Genomic DNA, 22,256 nt, shown 5'->3' with positions numbered 1-22,256 from the left:
CGTATTATTGATAGGGCAACAGCAGAAATTACACTGATTTGCAGGTAAATAATTTGTTGTGAGTTGATGTACTGTGTTGGTTGTGTTCTTTGAACAAGGTGAGTTCAGTTCATTTTGTGCACCAGTCAAAAAAACATGTAACTTTGTCTTGAATTTTATTTTTCGCTAAAGAAGGTTTCGATGAATATGAAACTGGTGGGGTTCGATACCTCCAACAAGGTTAAGAACCACTGGGTGAGAGTGTCGGCCCTGAGATTGGTAGGTTGGGAGTTCAAACCCCAGCCGAGCCATACCAAAGACTATACAAATGGGACCCATTGCCTCCCTGCTTGGCACTCAGCATCAAGGGTTGGAATTGGGGGTTAAAACACCATAAATGATTCCCGGGGGTGATCAAGGGGATGGGTCAAATGCAGAGGACCAATTTCATCACACCTAGTGTGTGTGTGCGGGACAATCATTGGTACTTTAACTTTTAACTTTAACTTTAATTTGAACGTAAGAATAAAGTCAACATTTTATTGTAATTTTTTAATTTAATAAGAATGAATGTGTATTTATGTGGGCTTCACGGTGGAAGAGTGGTTAGTGCGTCTGCCTCACAATACGAAGGTCCTGGGTTCAATCCCGGGCTCGGGGGCTTTCTGTGTGTAGTTTGCATGTCCTCCCCGTGAGTGCGTGGGTTCCCTCCGGGTACTCCGGCTTCCTCCCACTTCCAAAGACATGCACCTGGGCATAGGTTGATTGGCAACACTAAATTGGCCCTAGTGTGTGAATGTTGTCTGTCTATCTGTGTTGGCCCTGTGATGAAGTGGCGACATGTCCAGGGTGAACCCCGCCTTCCGCCCGATTGTAGCTGAGATAGGCACCAGCGCCCCCCGCAAACCCCAAAAGGGAATAAGCGCTAGGAAATGGATGGATGAATAAATTACATTTTTTCGCAATGGTAAAATTGAAATGACAATTTCAATATTTTTGAACATATGGGAATTTGAAAGAATAATATTGAAATATTACAATAATAAAGTTGCATTCTTATTGTCGAATACATTTGTAAATTTAGTGGGAAAATAGTTAAAGAATGTGACAATTTTAAATAAATAAATAAATGATAAATGGGTTGTACTTGTATAGCGCTTTTCTACCTTCAAGGTACTCAAAGCGCTTTGACACTACTTCCACATTTACCCATTCACACACACATCCACACACTGATGGAGGGAGCTGCAATGCAAGGCGCCAACCAGCACCCATCAGGAGCAAGGGTGAAGTGTCTTGCTCAGGACACAACGGACGTGACGAGGTTGGTACTAGGTGGGATTTGAACCAGGGACCCTCGGGTTGCGCACGGCCACTCTCCCACTGCGCCACGCCGTCCGAATAATAATAATGATAATAATAATGATAATAATAAGAATAATGGGGTAATTTACAGAAAGATAGATTAATTAAGTTGAGAAAATAATTGCAATTTGAAGGTGAAAATAAAGTCAACATTTTAGTGTAAATTTGTAATTTAATGAAAATAGATCATAATCTTTTGCAAGAGTAAAATTTAAATGACAATATCAATACGTGAGAATAAAGTCAACATTTATTTGCAAATTTTTCATTTAATAAGAATGAACGTGTATTTATTATTTGATTAAGATTCCATCCATCCATCCATCATCCTCTGCTTATCCGAGGTCGGGTCACGGGGGCAGCAGCCTAAGCAGGGAAGCCCAGACTTCCCTCTCCCCAGCCACTTCGTGTAGCTCTTCCCGGGGGATCCCGAGGCGTTCCCAGGCCAACTGGGAGACATAGTCTTCCCAACGTGTCCTGGGTCTTCCCCGTGGCCTCCTACCGGTTAGACATGCCCGAAACACCTCCCTAGGGAGGCGTTCGGGTGGCACCCTGACCAGATGCCCGAGCCACCTCATCTGGCTCCTCTCGATTAATTAAGATTAATTATCATTTTAGTTAAGTACTTTATTTATTTATTTATTTGTATTTCGGTCAACAAGTGTTTCATATAAGTCTTCAGCTTTTAAAGTCTTGTTGGCTAAGAAGTGAACAGAAAGTGTTCCAAACATAACGAGGCCTCCTGAGGGACTTCATCATGAGAGAGAGGAAGGTTTGGAGGGGAAGAATTAGAGCGAGAGTGGCAAGCTGACAAGACATTTTACATCGGGGGGACGACCAAGAACAAGATCAAGTATGTGGTTTTCTATTTCCTCTCAGTTAACTGTCCACAGCGTAGTTTGGAACAACAACAGGACATTTGACCAACTAACTAACATTATGAAACCGCAGTCTGGCTAAATGTTCTTATCCCCTCATTTATAATCAATTGACAACTGTACGTTCAGGATGGGATGTACTTGCAGTGGTCAACGTTTGGACGACAACGTCCACAAAAGAAGACATTCTCGGGATTCCAATGCGTCGAATCACATGGTAAGCACACAACTTGAAATTGAAATCTCAAAAAAATGCAGAAATGTTGTATGTCGGAACTATTTCCCAATAAGAGGTAATAGCAATAAGAAAAGTCTGTTCCAGTGTCAAACTGGGACCACCATACGAACTTTGAAGTCACATTTGAACATCCTTAACTGCCGTAAAGCATAAAAACAATTGCTAACAACCTGTGGAAAAACAACGCTGTTCTTTTTGTCCTCCAGGTTTGGGGCGGAAACACTTTTTGTGACAACGGTAATGACACTTAACACTGTGCTTGGAAAGACTGTAACATCATTGTGAGTGGGAGTAGAGTACTAAAATGATAGTAGGCCATACTGTACATGCCATTTGTGAGCATGTACAGTACGTAGACCATACCAGGGGACCTGGTCATTAGCAACGGAAGGAAACATTTATCTCAAATGTGTGCCGGGTTCCGTTTCAGCAGTTTTACATGAGAGGATTCCAGAAGATGAACGAACGGAGGAGAAGGGTTTTGCTACACTATATTGCCAAAAGTATTCGGCCATCCAATCAAATGATCAGAATCAGGTGTCCTAATAACTTGGCCCAGCCACAGGTGTAAAAAATCAAGCACTTAGGCATGGAGACTGTTTCTACAAACATTTGTGAAAGAATGGGCCGCTCTCAGTGATTTCCAGTGTGGAACTGTCATAGGTTGCCACCTGTGCAACAAATCCAGTTGTGAAAGTTCCTCGCTCCTAAATATTCCGAAGTCAACTGTTGGCTTTATTATAAGAAAATGGAAGAGTTGGGGAACAACAGCAACTCAGCCACAAAGTGGTAGGCCATGTAAACCAACAGAGAGGGGTCACCGGATGCTGAAGCTCCAAACTTCATGTGACCTTCCAATTAGCCCACGTACAGTACGCAGAGAGGTTCATTGAATGGGCCGAGCAGCAGCACCAGTGCATAAAGCAAGGTCCATAAAGACATGAATGACAAAGACTGGTGTGGATGAACTTGACTGGCCTGCACAGAGTCCTGACCTGAATTCGATAGCACACCTTTGGGATGAACTAAAACGGAGACTGAGAGCCAGGCCTTCTCGACAAACATCAGTGGGTGACGTCACCAATGCGCTTTTGGAGGAATGGACTAAAATTCCTGTAAACACACTCCGCAACCTTGTGGACAGCCTTCCGAGCAGAGTTAAAGCCGTAATAGCTGCAAAAGGTGGACCGACATCATATTGAACTCTATGGGTTAGGAATGGGATGGCACTACAAGTTCACATGTGAGTCAAAGACATGGATGACAGAGTCGAGTGTGGATGAACTTGACCGGCCTGCAGAGTCCTGACCTAAACCTGATAGAAAACCTTTGGGATGATTTAGAATGGAGACTGAGAGCCAGGCCTTCTCGACCAACATCATTGTGTGACCTCACCAATGCGCTTTTGGAAGAATCGTCGAAAATTCCTATATACACACTCCGCAACCTTGTGGACAGCCTTCCCAGAAGAGTTGAAGCTGTAAGAGCCGCAAAAGGTGGACCGACATCATATTAAACCCTATGGGTTAGAAATGGGAGGCACTTCAAGTTCATATGTGAGTCAAAGATATGGATGACAGAGTTGAGTGTGGCTGAACTTGACTGGCCTGCACAGAGTCCTGGCCTGAATGCGATAGCACACCTTTGGCATGAATTAAAACGGAGACTGAGAGCCAGGCCTTCTCGACCAACATCAGTGTGTGACCTCACCAATGCGCTTTTGGAAGAATGGTCGAAAATTCCTATATACACACTCCGCAACCTTGTGGACAGCCTTCCCAGAAGAGTTGAAGCTGTAATAGCTGCAAAAGGTGGACCGACATCATATTAAACCCTATGGGTTAGGAATGTGATGGCACTTCAAGTTCATATGTGAGTCAAGGCAGGTGGCCAAATACTTTTGGCAATATAGGGTATCTGGTACAGTGTGGAGCAATCTCTTTTATCAGGGTAGCAACTAACATGCAATTGTTTCTTGCCTTAACAGGTAAAGAAAGTTCTAAAAGAAAATCACATTTTTGCAAATCACTATTTTACAAGCTGCTGAGCCTCCTGTAATGATCTCTGGCGTCCCCCTGGGGACACATTTCTACACAGTGGTGGCTTTTTATTTAAAGCAGGTGTGTCCAAAAAATTTTTTTTAGGCCCGCGACACAATCTAAAGACATAATAACAATGTCCCGGATTAGAAAATGACAAACAAACAAAATAAGCAACTAGCCCAAACTTTCCAAAAATGCGTCTTTAATGATTTCTGTGCCTCCTGTAATGATGACCATGTGTACAATGCTAAAATATATAGTTCAAAATACTATATGTTGATTAACTTACATTGTATTGGATTTTGCATATTTAATGTACAAAATGTATCAAAGTGGCCTCCTTTCAACTTTCTATACACAGCCCTCACTGGCAAAAATTTGGACACGCTTGTTATAATGGAAATTTAAATATTTCCGCTACATACAAAACCCAAAACCAGTGAAGTTGGTACGTTGTGTAAATGGTAAATAAAAACAGAATACAATGATTTGCAAATCCTTTTCAACTTATATTCAATTCAATAGACTGCAAATACAATATATTTAATGTTCGAACTGAGAAATGTTATTTTTTACAAATATTAGCTCATTTGGAATTTGATGCCTGCAACATGTTTCAAAAAAGCTGACACAAGTGGCAAAAAAGTGTTTGATGAGCAAATCTCATCAAACACTTATTTGGAACATCCCACAAGTGAACAGGCTAATTGGGAACAGGTGGGTGCCATGATTGGGTATAAAAGCAGCTTCCATGAAATGCTCAGTCATTCACAAACAAGGATGGGGCGAGAGTCATCAAATGCGTGAGAAAATTGTCCAAGAGTTTAAGAACAACATTTCTGAACCAGCTATTGCAAGGAATTGTAAGGACGTGGATTTTTTTTTTTTTTTGCAAATTACAGTGGGGATTGTTTTCCCGAGAAGCAATCGGACCAGACCAGTCGTGGCTTGACGGTAAAAACATATTTAATTTTTACACAAAAAGGGTACAGACAAAAGGTGCTCACAGTGGAGGCACAAAACTTAACGCAGGGAACAAAACTAACACTAAGGCAGAACTACGAACATGAAACAAAAACACTCACGGTGACGAGAACAATGGCATGGACCGAACAAACACAAGAGATCCAGCGTGGGCAGAGCAAGAGATGAATACTATCAATGTAGCCAGGCCAACTAACTGGCAACTACAGGCTTAAATAGTTATGTCATGATTAACAACAGATGCGTGTGTCCGAACACCAGCAGCAGGTGAAAGTCATGCCCCCATGGCAACCAAAACAAACAAGAGTGCACAAAAACAGGAACTAATGGAGTCTTAAACAAACAGAACCAAACTAAACAAAAAATGACCACAGAGCATGACAGGAATTTTGTTGTGATCCGATTGTCTATATTTGAGTCCTTTTTTGTGTTTTGATTATTAATTTTACACTCTTCCTGTTCTGAGTTTTGCACTTCCTGTTTTATCTCGTTGCCATGGTTTCTCATTTGTTCCACCTACTATTTTTTTCGACGCACACCTGATGGCAATTGTTTACTTTAGTATTTAAGACTGCTTTCTACCTCAGTTTGGTCTTGGCTCATGGTTTGCTACGCGCAACTGTCATATTTGGTTTTCTCTGCCTTGTCTGTTCTGTGCTAAGTTACACCTTAGCTTCTGTGCGCTTGACACGCGCTTTTGTGGAAACTTATTTGGACTCTAGTGCTAGCTATTAGCTTTAGTTTTTCGTGCACTCCGGCTCGCCTTTACTTTGCTGTTTGTACAAGTGTTCTTTTATTTTTTGTATAATAAATCAGATTCTTACCTGCAATCCTGCCTGTCTGGTCCCACTGTATCCTGAGGTGATATCTCTGCGCAACACAATGCAATTTGAATGAGACAAATTTAGGGATTTTACCATCTACGGTCTGCAACATCATCAAAATTGTTCAGAGAATCTGGAGAAATCGCTGCACGTAAGCAGCAAGCCCGTGACTTTCCGTTTCTCAGGCGGTACGGCATCAAAAAGCGACATCAGCGTGTTAAGGATATCACCACATGGGCTCCAGAACACTTGTCAGTAACTGCAGTTGGTCACAATGTCTGTAAGTGCAGGTTAAAACTATATTATGCAGAGCGAAAGCCATTTATCAACAACACCCAGAAACGCCGCCTGCTTCGCTGGGCCCGAGCTCATCCAAGATGGATTCATGCAAAGTGGAAGAGCATTTTGTGGCCTGATGAGTCCACATTTCAAATTGTTTTTGGAAACTGTAGACGTTGTGTCCTCCGGACCAAAGAGGAAAAGAACCAATCGGATTGTTCTAGGCGCGAAGTTCAAAAGTCAGCATCTGTGATGGTATGGGGGTGTATTAGTGTCCAAGACATGGGTAAGGTACATACATGTACAGGTTTTGGAGCAGCATATGTTGCCATCCAAACAATGTTATCATGGACGCCCCTGCTTATTTCAGCAAGACAATGCCAAGCCACGTGTTACAACCGTTTGGTTTCATCGTAAAAGAGCGCGGGTACATGATAATGTAGCGCAATATGAAGCCTAAAATACCACAATTGAGACTCCGGACTGTTGAACGACTTAAGCTGTACATCAAGCAAGAATGGGAAAGAATTCCACCAGTTCCCAAATGTTTACTGAGTGTTGTTAAAAGGAAAGGCCATGTAACACAGTGGTAAAAATGCCCCTGTGCCAACTTTTTTGCAATGTGTTGCTGCCACTTAATTCTAAGTAAAGGATTATTTAAAAACTGCGATGAGGTTGCGACTTGTCCAGGGTGTACCCCGCCTTCCGCCCGATTGTAGCTGAGATAGGCGCCAGCGCCCCTGGGACCCCAAAAGGGAATAAGGGGTAGAAAACGGATGGATGGATGAATTATTAAAAAAAAAAAAAATCTGTTCAATTGAATATAAGTTGAAAAGAATTTGCAAATCATTGTATTCTGGTTTTTTTTTACCATTTACACGATGTGCCAACTTCACTGGTTTAGGGTTTTGTAGTTTTGAACTGAAAATGAATAAAAACGGCATTATGCTAATTTGTTTACGTGACACGGGCCCTAAACGGTGACAACGCCACCCAATGGCCTGACATGCCTACTACAGCGAAACCTGGATTTCAAACTTAATTTGGTTCTTGAAAAGGGTTTGTAAACATACCAAGTTACATACTGGAGCAAATTTCTCCATAAGAAACAATGTAAACATGAATATTGTGTTCCTGCCTCGACAAAAGTCCATGAAAGTTAAAGTTTGTACGCATTGAACACAATATAAAGTGTATATCAAACAAACATAACAAGGGGGTAATGGATCAACTTCATATTTAATAACAATGTCAAAACAACAACAAATGGGTGATCCGTCTTCATTCACACACACACACACACACACACACACACACACACACACACACACACACACACACACACACACACACACACACACACATTGTCGCTAGCCCTGTGATTCACTCACAGTTTGAAGTCACAAAACTCTTAAATTTGATACAATGATTAGACAAAAAAATGTAATCCACTTTACCTTGTTTGTTAATCTCTTTGGTGCATAGTAGAAGGGAATGGGGAAGGCAGTGTTGACAACGCTGTGGATATGTCCTGGATGTGTCAAACCACACATCGCTTGTCCGTTGCTTTTTTTGGACTCATATAAAGGTTAGCTGTAAAAAAGGCAAAAAAATCACTTGAAAAGCACACAAAATAGCACAAGCATCAACCTGCCCACAATGGATGTGCTGCCGGGCACAAAATGGCTGCACAGCAGACACAAAGAGGGTGGATGAAACGTTCATAGACTGAAACAAAGTTCCTACAGCAGAGCATATTTTTATTCACATATGCACGTTTTCACAATGGATTAGTGGTGTGGAAAAGGAAAAGGCTGGTCTTATGTGGGGCATCATCATGTGTGGCGTTTGCTAGCTGACGTTGTCCTTGGATGACCAGCTTAACAAACAGATTTTCATCCGGATGTTTAGATGATGTGGTGTTTGTGGCGCAGCATGACTTCAAGCCAACCAACCACAGAGATCTCTCATTCGGGAAGGGGGATCAGTTCCAGGTGCTGCAAGAGTAAGTACATGTTGGTGCAGTACTACGACTTACGAATAGTACTGACTCCATGACCGACCTCCTAACTCAAAACACTTGCATCTCAGATCACTGTTGAAATTAAATTGAATCAATATAATTGGTACTTTGCTCACCCAAAACAACATCATTTTAATATGCAACATGACTTTTAAAAAGAAAAACTATGTTTTATAAAAACAATACAATAGAATGTAGTACTAACAACTTCATTACTTTTATGAAGTAGTTTAATGGTAATGTACAGCAGAGGTATCAAACATACAACCCGAGCACCGGATCAGGCCTGCAAATAGGTTTTATCCGGCCCGCGTGATGAGTTTGCCAAAAAAAATTAACCTGAAATTTTTGAATGAAAGAAACTGCAGTTCTAAATGTATCCACTGGATGTAGTTACAAGCATTCCCAACTAAAGGTGGGAATGCTTGTAACTCCAATTTTTGCATGTAACTTAAAGCATAACAATCAGGTCTTATTTCAGTGCCACTGTACTCTGTCGCGATACACCAAACCCTTTTAAAGTGATACCTGTGTCGTTATAAGGAACGGAGAATGGTTGCTGGCTCGGTCGTTGTCCACCGGACACGAGGGTTTCATACCGTCTAATTACGTCGCAAGAGCCGACACCCTGGAGGTGGAGAAGTAAGTTGTACACGTCATGCATGAAACATGATGAAATGTGACGTACGCCTGCATGCATACAGGTGGTTCTTTAAGGACCTGAGCAGAAGAGAAACCGAAAGGCTGCTACTGGCGCCCGGAAACAAACAGGGGGCCTTCCTCATCCGGGAAAGTGAGACGTGCAAAGGTAACGCGGATGCTTCCATCGTCTTTGGAAGTTTATCAGCTAACTGCCGTAATATGTACGAGGTGTATCAGAAAACTTTCAGGATTGTTGATGTTGATGTCGTGTGAGAACATCGCTGTTCTCCAATGCAGAGCTGGGCAAATTAAGGCCACGGGGGTCGCATGCGGTCCGTTAAGCTTTTCAATCTAGCCCGCCGGACATTCCCCCCCAAAATTTTTTAAGCTCTTTAAGATAGAGACTGTAGGTGCCACTATGATGTGCAGTGATGTTTACAAATTACCGTAAGTCTTGAACTATCGTCAGCGATCACTCGAAACAAGTATGATTGTCCTCCTATTGGTGGGATTGCCTTCAGAAGAACGCCTGTGCGTGAAATCTTTTAAAGTTGGGAAACTGGTGCACAGACAGCCACCACACTGTCCTTGGCAAAAAGAAGGCCAGGGTTCAATGGCATGGAGATCAAGACAATTGGGGGCCCATTTTTGCTGCAGCCTTCTCCCACCTTTGTGACCGTCGTGGAGCTTCTATGCAACCATCATCCGCCCACTCCGCCGTTGAGGGCTTTACTCAGTCTACTCAGTGGTCTAGTGGTTAGAGTGTCCGCCCTGAGATCGGTAGGTTGTGAGATCAAACCACCAAAGACTATAAAATGGGACCCATTGCCTCCCTGCTTGGCACTCAGTATCAAGGGTTGGAATTGGGGGTTAAATCACCATAAATAATTCCCGGGCGCAGCACTGCTGCTGCCCACTGCTCACCTCACTTCCCAGGGCGTGATCAAAGGGATGGGTCAAATGCAGAGGACAAATTTCACCACAACTAGTGTGTGTGTGACAATCATTAGTACTTTAACTTTTTCGACGAGGGAGACGCGCAGACTCCAACGTCACTTCTTCGCTGTAGGGAGCTGTATCCGGTGGCAAGGGAAACCCAGGACGACCGGCACCTCCTCACAGCTGCAGGAGGCTGCCGGAGCTCTGGTCTGTCAGAGGACCACCTATGATGTGCCTACTAACACTTGCTTTTCTCTCAGGGTGTGTTCCCCCCTAGCCTTTTGTCTTACCAGACTACCCCACAAGGCAGCGGGGTAGTGGTTGGGTGATGCCAGGGCGTGTCCACAATGTGGGCTTGCGCATCACGCCTCTGGGGACCACTGCAGCTCTGAGATCCCCAGCCACGTTTGCTTTGGGCCACAGGGCCCATGTTACCGTGTGTGGCCACGTTGAGGCCTGACAGGAGTCTTGGTGAAGGAAAGGCTGAGTACTGGCAGGAGAAGACTGACGCACAATGCTGCTCATAGGATGATCCTTCCCAGTTGGGTAATCCAATCACCTGCCAGCTGTGCTTCGAGGCCGTTCCTTACACACCCCGCTTCGCGGCAGGCCCACAGACCACACCCCTCCTCCACAGTTACTATAGTCATCTAATTAGTTACTATGGTAATCTACATATAGGTTGATTGGCAACACTAAATTGACTCTAGTGTGTGAATGTGAGTGTGAATGTTGTCTGTTTATCTGTCTTGGCCTTGCGATGAGGTGGCGGCTTGTCCAGGGTGTACACCACCTTCCGCCCGAATGCAGCTGAGATAGGCTCCAGCACCCTCCGCGACCCTGAAAGGGACAAGCGGTGAAAAATGGATGCATGGGTGGTAATCTAATTAGTTGCTGTGAGGGTTTCCCTCTTGTGGATTCTCCTGACTGTGATACCACTTCTCGGAAGCCCGGGCGTCTGGGTTGGACAATCTTTTATTTTGTATGCACACGCCAGGACAGCCCTCTGCTCTACAACTTTTCAGTATGTTCATGTCCAGCATGCGTTTGTTCTGAACTCCCACACCTAACAACAGTGTCTCGGCCCGGCTGCTTCTAATAAGCATGACAGGTGATAGGATGATCCATCCCAGCTGGGTAATCCAATCATCTGCCAGCTGTGCTTTGAGGCCGGTCCTTACACACCCTGCTTTGCGGCAGGCCCAAAGACCACGCCCCCCTCCACAGTTACTATAGTGAACTAATTAGTTACTATGGTAATCTAATTAGTTACTACAGTAATCTAAGTCACAGCAGCTCAAACAAGGCACCAAGCAGTGTGGGTGGGGAGCGTTTCCACAGTGTTTCCAGAGCGGTCAGCCTGAAATGCGGGTGTTAGGGACAGACGCGGAAGGAGATTTTTACAACAAAGTTTTAAACTTAGTGATATATATATCAGATTGTAGGTGGGGTATTTTTTACCCTTCACATTCATTTTTTGCTGTGTTTGTTGCATTTTTGTTGCATTTCGTTTGATTGTTGTGAATATTCAGTGTTTTATCGTTCATAGTTAATCTTGTAAATCCCACATTATTTTCATGTACATTCTGGGTGTCTCATTCAGTAAAAAAAAAAAATTCCACTCTGTTTTTATTGGCGGTCTGTCATAACGTTTTAGCATTCAATCAGACAATATTGAGAGGTTTTGTATCAGTGTTCCTAAAAATCAGATATACAGGAACCCAGACACATTATTTTTCTCTAAATTTGGCCCCCAAGTCAAAATAATTGACTGCTCCAACGTGTGATTTTATTTCCTCTTGCCCAATCTCAATGGGGTAAAATGAAATTTTCTGACAGACCTCATAAAAGTAAAACAACAAAAGAGTCAAGAACTACTGAGTCGATGTTTAAAGTGGTGTTTGTGGTAGGTTCCTTCTCGCTGTCCGTCAGAGATTTTACAGCGGAAACGGCCGACGTAGTGAAGCACTACAAGATCCGCTCTCTGGACAACGGAGGCTACTACATCTCCCCGTCCTGCACCTTTTCCTCCCTGCAGGAGCTGGTCAAACACTACACATGTGAGTCACCTCCTTTCAATATTGCGCTACTGAGCATGCTGAGTCCATGATGGCCATTTTTTTCAACCAATCTCCCTCAAATTTCACACACGTGCTTGTCAGTACACCCCAAAGGTGCTTCCCAAATGTTGAAGCGATTCGGCTAAACAACCTAAAAATAATAACTTTTCAGGCGTGTTTGAATCAACCTACCATTTTATGAATGTGTTATGTTAAGTTGTTGTTGTATTCTTAAATGGGAACTGCCCTTTTATATGGAATTTTGCTTATCGTTCACAAAACTTATGAGAGACACGACTCAAAAAAATGTCTTGTTTGTTTTCTCTTTGTAACATATAAAAATCGACTTGTTCTATGTGGCTAGCAAAGCAGCTAATTGGAGCAATCAATTCTACCTTGAAATCACTTTAAAAATGCTTTAAAAAGCCGCCAACAATGCTTCTTATACATTTTTGTAACCCGTATAATAACCCAGCTGTAGTAACATTGTTATTGTAAGAGCGAACACAGGAAAACATTTTTTTAGCGTAGCAACACATCGGCATGCTACGTTATAAGCTAGACACAGAAAGTGATAAGCTAGCTTCTACGTCAGCCCGAAACGTGTTTGAGTTTTTAATACACAACACAATGCAATAAGACACCAATTTTTACTGACTGAAAACATGAACTATCATATTACAGTATCTGTAAAGTATAAGCCCACATTTCATGTTTTGTTTGTACACAGCTAGCCAGACAGCGTATGTACTGTAGTTGTAATAACACGCATGACGTGCTGCGTGTATCATGATTAATGTTTTGGCGACTTACTCGATGGACAGTTGTCCATTTGGGGACGTTTCCAGTTGTTTTGGGCACTCAAATAATTTGGCATAGCTTGGCTCAAAAGTTCCAGATTTGCAGTGACCTCACTCTCTGGGCTTCTGTCTGCTCCAATGTTTCAACCTCTTCTCTGTGCTCACTTCTATAAGAAATAGTTCATCCTCCGTATATTCAGCTTCAAAAAGATAAGGTTGTGAATCCTAATTGGTCCAATAGTAGTCGTCTTCTTTGTTTGTTATCAAATTTACCCTGATTAGAACACACCTGTGTGTTTGTTGCTAAAGTAGCAACACACAGTACATGCCGGAAGTCGGGAGTGTGCTGCTATAAAAACGGAAATAAATGCGCGGCAGAAGGAAGTCCCACTATTGATTAAAATGACCAAAATAATATGCACCGTCAGTGAACAGACACAAACAGTTGATAGACAGTTGCAATAGCCAATCAGATCACTAGTTGTTGTCAGTAAGGCCTTCTAGATGGCCTAAGGTTAGTATCTGATTGGATTCTCACCGGGACCATAAGCGGATGAATTTGAGCAAAACAGAAAAGAGACGGCAGATCAACTGGTCTAAAAGAAGGTCTATTTAAAGGCTAACGTATACAAATTAGTTTTAAGATGGGACTTAAATTAAAATATGTTAACATGTCAACTGTGAGCATGCGTCAGGTATCAATTCAGTTAAATTTTAGGACTAGATGGAACAATCCCATGATACAAAATAACCTGAGTAGAGGGGCAACATAGTTACCTCCTTCGGAGCTGTTTCAAAGCGGTTATGATGTTGGACCTGGTTGGGTGGGATTGCAAAATGGGGGACAGCTTCATTGGGGTCATCAGGTGGGCACCCTCCTTCACCGGTGTTTTAATGATAGGCCCACGACACCTCCAGAGGGCTCATCAGCAACACCTGGCGTCCCAGGTGAGCACCCCTCTGCTTTTCACCATTACGTGATGTAGGTCTTGCTAGAGCTCCAGATGGTGTCTCTCCTCTTCACCCACAGCCACCGACTGGCTGACTCTGCTGCTCCTGAGAGGGCTTTGATGGTGTTTCGCAGGGTTTGGCCTCGAACTCCAATATCCTTAAGCAGCCTGATGGTTGTCCAGCCCACAAAACTTTTGCAGCCAACTTCACTGGGCAGATCTTGGCTTTCCATCCATTCTGCTCAGCATCAGTTGCAAGTTTGGTGTACTTGAGGGTTTTGCGTTCAAATTCCTCCTCCACAGCAGCCTCCCAGGGAACCGTGAGTTGTATTCCATCCATCCATCATCTTCCGCTGATCCGAGGTCGGGTCGGGGGGGCAGTGGCCTAAGCAGGGAAGCCCAGACTTCCCTATCTCCAGCCACTTCGTCTAGCTCTTCCCGGGGGATCCCGAGGCGTTCCCAGGCCAGCCGGGAGACATAGTCTTCCCAACGTGTCCTGGGTCTTCCCCGTGGCCTCCTACCAGCTGGACGTGCCCTAAACACATCCCTAGGGAGGCGTTCGGGTGGCATCCTGACCAGATGCCCGAACCACCTCATCTGGCTCTTCTCGATGTGGAGGAGCAGCGGCTTTACGTTGAGCCCCTCCCGGATGGCAGAGCTTCTCACCATATCTCTAAGGGAGAGCCCCGCCACCCGGCGGAGGAAACTCATTTCGGCCGCTTGTACCCGTGATCTTATCCTTTCGGTCATGACCCAAAGCTCATGACCATAGGTGAGGATGGGAACGTAGATCGACCGGTAAATTGAGAGCTTTGCCTTCCGGCTCAGCTCCTTCTTCACCACAACGGATCGATACAACGTCCGCATTACTGAAGACGCCGCACCGATCCGCCTGTTGATCTCACGATCCACTCTTCCCCCACTCGTGAACAAGACTCCCAGGTACTTGAACTCCTCCACTTGGGGCAGGGTCTCCTCCCCAACCCGGAGATGGCACTCCACCCTTTTCCGGGCGAGAACCATGGACTCGGACTTGGAGGTGCTGATTCTCATTCCGGTCGCTTCACACTCGGCTGCGAACCGATCCAGTGAGAGCTGAAGATCCCGGCCAGATGAAACCATCAGGACTACATCATCTGCAAAAAGCAGAGACCTAATCCCGTGGCCACCAAATCGGATCCCCTGAACGCCTTGGCTGTGCCTAGAAATTCTGTCCATAAAAGTTATGAACAGAATCGGTGACAAAGGACAGCCTTGGCGGAGTCCAACCCTTACTGGAAACGTGTCCGACTTACTGCCAGCAATGCGGACCAAGCTCTGACACTGATCATACAGGGAGCGGACTGCCACAATAAGACAGTCCGGTACCCCATACTCTCTGAGCACTCCCCACAGGACTTCCCGAGGGACACGGTCGAATGCCTTGTCCAAGTCCACAAAGCACATGTAGACTGGTTGGGCAAACTCCCATGCACCCTCAAAAACCCTGCCGAGAGTATAGAGCTGGTCCACAGTTCCACGACCAGGACGAAAACCACACTGTTCCTCCTGAATCCGAGGTTCGACTATCCGGCGAAGCCTCCTCTCCAGTACACCTGAATAAACCTTACCGGGAAGGCTGAGGAGTGTGATCCCACGATAGTTGGAACACACCCTCCGGTCCCCCTTCTTAAAGAGAGGGACAACCACCCCGGTCTGCCAATCCAGAGGTACCGCCCCCGATGTCCACGCGATGCTGCAGAGTCTTGTCAACCAAGACAGCCCCACAGCATCCAGAGCCTTGAGGAACTGCGGGCGGATCTCATCCACCCCCGGGGCCTTGCCGCCGGGGAGCTTTTTAACTACCTCAGTGACTTCAGCCCCAGAAATAGGAGAGTCCACCACAGATTCCCCAGGCACCGCTTCCTCAAAGGAAGACGTGTTGGTGGGATTGAGGAGGTCTTCAAAGTATTCCCTCCACCGATCCACAACATCCGCAGTCGAAGTCAGCAGAACACCATCCGCACCATACACGGTGTTGATAGTGCACTGCTTCCCCTTCCTGAGGCGGCGTATGGTGGTCCAGAATCGCTTCGAAGACGTCCGGAAGTCGTTTTCCATGGCTTCCCCGAACTCTTCCCATGTCCGAGTTTTTGCCTCCGCGACCGCTAAAGCTGCACACCGCTTCGCCCGTCGGTACCCGTCCACTGCCTCTGGAGTCCTATGAGCCAAAAGAACCCGATAGGACTCCTTCTTCAGCTTGACGGCACCCCTCACTGCTGGTGTCCACCAACGGGTTCTGGGATTACCGCCACGACCGGCACCAACAACCTTGCGGCCACAGCTCCAATCAGCCGCCTCGACAATAGAGGTTCGGAACATGGTCCACTCGGACTCAATGTCCCGCACCTCCCTCGTGACATGTTCAAAGTTCTCCCGGAGGTGTGAATTGAAACTCTCTCTGACAGGAGACTCTGCCAGACGTTCCCAGCAGACCCTCACAATGCGTTTGGGCCTGCCAGGTCTGTCCGGCATCCTCCCCCACCATCGCAGCCAACTCACCACCAGGTGGTGATCGGTAGAAAGCTCCGCCCCTCTCTTCCCCCGAGTGTCCAAAACATAAGGCCGCAAATCCGATGACACAACTACAAAGTCGATCATGGAACCGCGGCCTAGGGTGTCCTGGTGCCAAGTGCACATATGGACACCCTTTTGTTTGAACATGGTGTTTGTTATGGACAATCCGTGACGAGCACAAAAGTCCAATAACAAAACACCACTCGGGTTTAGATCCGGGCGACCATTCTTCCCAATCACGCTTCTCCTGGTTTCACTGTCGTTGCCAACATGAGGGTTGAAGTCCCCCAGTAGGACAAGGGAATCACCCGGGGGAGCACTTTCCAGTACTCCCTCGAGTGTACCCAAAAAGGGTGGGTATTCTGAACCCGTCCCCCCACCCGAAGGCGAAGGGAAGCTACCCTCTCGTCCACTGGGTTGAACTCAAACGTGCAGGCTTTGAGCCGGGGGGCAACGAGAATTGCCACCCCAGCCCGTCGCCTCTCACTGCCGGCAACGCCAGAGTGGAAGAGGGTCCAGTCCCTCTCGAGAGAACTGGTTCCAGAGCCCTTGCTGTGCGTCGAGGTGAGTCCGACTATATCCAGCCGGAACTTCTCTACCTCGCGGACTAGCTCAGGCTCCTTCCCCCCCCAGTGAGGTGACGTTCCACGTCCCAAGAGCTAGCTTCTGTAGCCGAGGATTGGACCGCCAAGTGCCCTGCCTTCGGCTGTCGCCCAGCTCACAATGCACCCGACGTCTATGGCCCCTCCTATGAGTGGTGAGCCCATTGGAGGGATGACCCACTCTGCCTCTTTGGGCTGTGCCCGGCCGGGCCCCATGGGGACATGCTCGCCATCGTGCCCCAACTCCGGGCCTGGCTCCAGAGCGGGGCCCCGGTGACCCGCGTCCGGGCGAGGGAAATCTGAGTTCATTTTGTTGTAATTCCATAGAAGTCTTTGAGCTGCTCTTTGTCTGATCACTCACCTACGACCTGTTTGTCTTGGGAGACCCTACCAGGGGGCATGAAAGCCCCCACACCACATAGCTCCTAGGATCATTGGGACACGCAAACTCCTCTACCACGGTAAGGTAGCAGCTCAGAGAGGAGGTGAGTTGTATTATGTACACGATATGCAATGAGGAAGACCAGAGCACAAGGTCTGGTCTGGGGTTTGATCTGGCTATCTCTGAAAGAAAGCAGAGCTTTTGATCGAGATCCACCGCCATTTTCAAGTCACAAGCCCTTCCGAGCTGGCCTATGTCTGGTATATGGCCTGTGGTTGACTCTGCACCTTCTCGGGTGAACTCTCTTGTGGATGTATGATGTACTTTTGGCAGGGGCAGGTCATTGATCTTCACTCTTCTGGCTTATAACACGGCTGTTAGACACTTCAGAACCTGGTTGTGCCGACAGGTGTAGCGCCCTTGTGACAGACTTAGCTTGCAGCGAACGAGAATGTGTTTGAGGTTAGCTGGAGATGGACAGAGGGGGCATGTGGGGCCCTCTCCGTACCACTGTTTGAGGTTGGAGGGGGAGGGAAGGACATCTTAGGTGGAGCATAAGACGAAGCTGATGTGAACTGCCTCCATGCCCAATAGCTCCCTCCATGAGACCTTTCTCCTCTCAACTCCTTCCCAGCTCATTCACTGTCCTTGCTTGACTTGTGAGACAGCCTTTGCACATCTGGTTGCCTGCTCATGCCGACGCACCTCCTCTACAACCAGCCGCCGTCGCCTCATTGTACTTTTTAAGTGCAATAACAACGACAACAGTTCCATTCCATTCTATTGCCCAGAAGGCTTAGCGTCGTAGACAGGAACACGGAGTAGATCTGAGCTAGAGAGGAGGACTACAATTGTGCCGTTTAAGCAATAATAATGTCATATATTGTAAAGTATTACAGTTTTTGCATACATAAATTTGGATCAGACCGTTCACGTGCGTGTTTGAGCGCTGCTTAGTGACTAATTTGATTGGCGAATATGACACTGATTGGCCAAAATGTGCCATTGGACAAAGTTGGACATTATTTGGGTGAATTGGTGCGTTCACAACATCACAAATTAATGGAGGGATTGGACAGTGGGTGTTTTGTAGAGGTGTATCAGAAATTCCAAGTCCATCTGGGTTATTGGGCTCCAATGTCTGTGCATAGGTATGGCTGACGGTTTGTGCCAGCGTCTATACGCTCCCTGCAAGAAGAAGCCCCCCCTGCAGCCATGGGCTCCGGACGAATGGGAGATCCCCAGAGAGACCCTAAAACTGGTGAAGAAACTCGGGGCCGGCCAGTTTGGAGAAGTGTGGATGGGTGAGTGGAACTTGATGAAAAGAAACAGTTAACCAAATATGGAGTCATGTCTGGTTGCCCTTCCAATACAGGCTACTATAAGAACATGCTGAAGGTGGCCGTGAAGACCCTGAAGGAGGGAACCATGGAGCCGCACGCCTTCCTGCAGGAGGCCAACCTGATGAAGCAGCTGCAGCATGAGCGGCTGGTGCGACTGCACGCTGTGGTCACAAAGGAGCCCATTCTCATCGTCACAGAGTTCATGGTCAATGGTAGGACAATCCATGCAGCTCGATATTCATCATCAATATATCTAAATTGTCCTTCCACGTTCAGGGTGCCTACTGGACTTCTTAAAAACGGACGACGGGAAAAGGCTGAAGCTCAATAAGCTGATAGACATGTCAGCACAGGTGCGACTTCTGTTAACTTTCTTGCAGTTATTGGTGCAATCATTTTCCCATCTAATATCAAGCACATCCATTTTATATAATATCCAAGATAATGTTGTGCTCCTGTTGAAGACAGATAGCGGAAGGCATGGCGTACATCGAGAGCCAGAACTCCATCCACCGAGATCTGCGAGCCGCAAACATCCTGGTCAACGACACGTTGCACTGTAAAATCGCAGACTTTGGTCTGGCCAGGCTTGTGGAGTCTGAATACACTGCTCAAGAAGGTTCACGCAGTCTTTTGTTTTCAACGCATAAATAATTTAAATGCTGCTCTCAGGGCCAAGGGCGCCAAAGTGGAGGGGTAAGTGGGGATTTTGTGCAGAGGCCCAATGAACAGGGGGCACCCGGGCTTTAAAAAGTATTTTTCTCTCACTTAAAAATGCAGGATTTGAATTTAAACTTTTTAAGGTCAAGGAAAATGTTATCTTAAAGGAGGGGTCATATTTTAGGGCACCAACGCAAGTTAGAAGTTAAAAGAACTCTTGACAATTGTTGTTTGATGTACAGATTAAGTTCAATAGTCCGGGGGTCTTCGTTGTGGTATTTTAGGCTTCTTTTTGCGACACACATTTTTAATGAGAGACAGGTCTGGACTACAGGCAGGCCAGTCTAGTACCACTCTTTTACTATGAAGCCATGTTGTTGTAGCACATGGCTTGGCATTATCTTGCTGAAATAAGCAGGGGCGTCGATGATAACGTTGCTTAGATGGCAACATATGTTGCTCCAAAACCTGTATGTACCTTTCAGCATTAATGGTTCCTTCACAGATGTATAAGTTACACATGCCTTGGCCACTAATACATCCCCATACCAACACAGATCCTGGCTTTTGTACTTTGTGCCTATACCAATCCGGATGATTATTTTCCTCTTTGGTCCGGAGGACACGACATCCACAGTTTCCAAAAACAATTTCAAATGTAGACCACTGAACACTTTTCCACTTTTCATCAGTCCATCTTAGATGAGCTCGGGCCCAGCGAAACCGGCAGAGTTTCTGGGTGTTGTTGATAAATGGCTCTCGCTTTAGATAGTAGTTTTAGCTTGCTCTTACAGATGTAGCGACAAACTGTAGTTACTGACAGTGGTTTTCCGAAGTGTTCCTGAGCCTATGTGGTTATTTCCTTTACACATTGACATCACTTTTTGATGCAGTACCACCTGAGGGATCGAAGGATCGTAATATCATCGCTTACGTGTCGTGATTTCTCCAGATTCTCTGAACCTTTTGATCATATTACGTATAATAGATGGTGAAATCCCTAAATTCCTTGCAATAGCTGGTTGAGAAATGTTCTTAAATTGTTTGATGATTTGCTCACGCATTTGTTCACAAAGCGGTGACCCTCTCCCCATCCTTGTTTGTGAATGACTGAGCATTTCATGGAAGCTGCTTTTATATTCAATCATTGCACCCACCTGTTCCCAATTAGCCTGTTCACCTGTGAGATGTTCCAAATAAGTGTTTGATGAGCATTCCTCGACTTTGTCAGTCTATTTTTGCCATCTTTTTCGAATTATGTTGCAGGAATCAAATTCAAACTGAGCTACTATTTGCAGAAAATAACAAAGTTAAGTATCTTGTCTTTGCAGTCCATTCAATTGAATATAGGTTGAAAAGGATTTGCAAATCATCGTATTCTGTTTTTATTTACCATTTACACGACGTGCCAAATTCACTGGTTTTGGGGTTTGTATATACTGTATATATATATTCATATATTTATATTTTGACTATTTAATCGCATAGTCAATAGTGTGTCATATCAGTCAGCACAGGTGTGTTATTTAATTAACTTGTGGTTTCACCTGTTTTGTGGTAATCAGGTGCTAAGTTTCCCATCAAGTGGACAGCCCCAGAGGCCATCAACTTTGGCACATTCAGCATCAAATCAGACGTTTGGTCCTTTGGAATCCTCCTGACAGAAATTGTCACCTACGGAAGAATACCATACCCTGGTTAATATTGTTCACATCCAACATATATGAAGCTCGTTATGAAACACCTCATCCCATGACCATTACTTTTGTAGGGATGACAAACCCGGAGGTGATCCGCAACCTGGAGTGCTCGTTCAGGATGCCGTGTCCAGAAGGCTGTCCTGAGGAACTCTACCACATCATGAAGGCCTGCTGGAAGGAGAGGCCCGAGGAGCGACCCACGTTTGAATTCCTGCAAAACATGCTCAATGATTTCTTCGTCGCCACCGAGGGACAATACGAAATGCAGCCGTGACCAAAGATTGGGTTGTAGGTGACGCCATTGTGGATCCTGACAGGACAACATTCATGTTGTATGGAAAGCAGTTATCAGACGGGCAAAGATCAACACAGGGAAACATCTGCACACACACACTTTTCATTCAATCACCATATTTACACTCCATACTGTAGATATCATACAGGTTTTTTAAACGAATAGCAAATAATGTGAACAAAATTGTAATATTATATAATTATTGTATATAATTTTAAGTATTTGTTATATCTATATATTTTTTCAATTCAATATTTTTTTTACATTTTGTTATTGGTTTAATGATCAATTTATTTGAAACTGTATGAAAAGTATACAATTGATGTTTTATATATTTAGTGAATTATACATGTATTACCAATATTACATATTTTGAATTCTTCATTTTTTACACATATTTAAGGATTTAAATACAGAATATTTGTAAACACACATTTTTCTTTTTTAAATTGGCAAATAATGTGAACATAATTGCATTATTATATAATTATTTTATATCATCTTAAGTATTTGTTATATGTTTACATTTTTTCAATTCAATATTTTTTAAGAGTTTGTTTTTTCTTTAATGATCAATTTAATTGAAACTGTATAACAAGTATACAAATAATGTTTGATATATTTAATTAATTTTATATGTATTATAATTATTAAATATTTCAATTTTTTTTTTTTACACATTACTGGGGATTGAAAATTAGAATATTTGTAACAT

The 22,256-nt window shown here is 44.8% G+C and overlaps 1 protein-coding gene across 3 annotated transcripts in view; it reads left to right on the top strand.

Moving 5' to 3' along the window:
* Positions 1–2,128: 2,128 nt before the first annotated feature.
* blk (BLK proto-oncogene, Src family tyrosine kinase) overlaps positions 2,129–22,256 on the top strand; it is a 20,614-nt gene continuing 486 nt past the window's right edge. The window contains exons 1-13 of one of the 3 annotated variants that reach the window (XM_061900628.1): positions 2,129–2,197; positions 2,352–2,439; positions 2,667–2,697; positions 8,501–8,594; positions 9,156–9,254; positions 9,317–9,420; positions 12,104–12,253; positions 18,695–18,847; positions 18,919–19,098; positions 19,163–19,239; positions 19,355–19,505; positions 21,112–21,243; positions 21,318–22,256. The exon at positions 21,318–22,256 is cut by the window's right edge and continues 485 nt beyond it. In XM_061900628.1, coding sequence (XP_061756612.1) covers positions 2,353–2,439; positions 2,667–2,697; positions 8,501–8,594; positions 9,156–9,254; positions 9,317–9,420; positions 12,104–12,253; positions 18,695–18,847; positions 18,919–19,098; positions 19,163–19,239; positions 19,355–19,505; positions 21,112–21,243; positions 21,318–21,520 — 1,461 coding nt within the window. In that variant the 5' untranslated portion in view covers positions 2,129–2,197; position 2,352 and the 3' untranslated portion in view covers positions 21,521–22,256. The remainder of the gene's footprint in view (positions 2,198–2,351; positions 2,440–2,666; positions 2,698–8,500; positions 8,595–9,155; positions 9,255–9,316; positions 9,421–12,103; positions 12,254–18,694; positions 18,848–18,918; positions 19,099–19,162; positions 19,240–19,354; positions 19,506–21,111; positions 21,244–21,317) is intronic. The other 2 variants (XM_061900630.1, XM_061900629.1) reach the window with 2 other exon arrangements.

Source organism: Nerophis ophidion, linkage group LG05, assembly GCF_033978795.1.
Source record: "Nerophis ophidion isolate RoL-2023_Sa linkage group LG05, RoL_Noph_v1.0, whole genome shotgun sequence".
Taxonomy (NCBI): domain Eukaryota; kingdom Metazoa; phylum Chordata; class Actinopteri; order Syngnathiformes; family Syngnathidae; genus Nerophis; species Nerophis ophidion.
The sequence above is the reverse complement of the archived record's forward strand: the minus strand, read 5'-3'. Positions and strand labels throughout refer to the sequence as shown.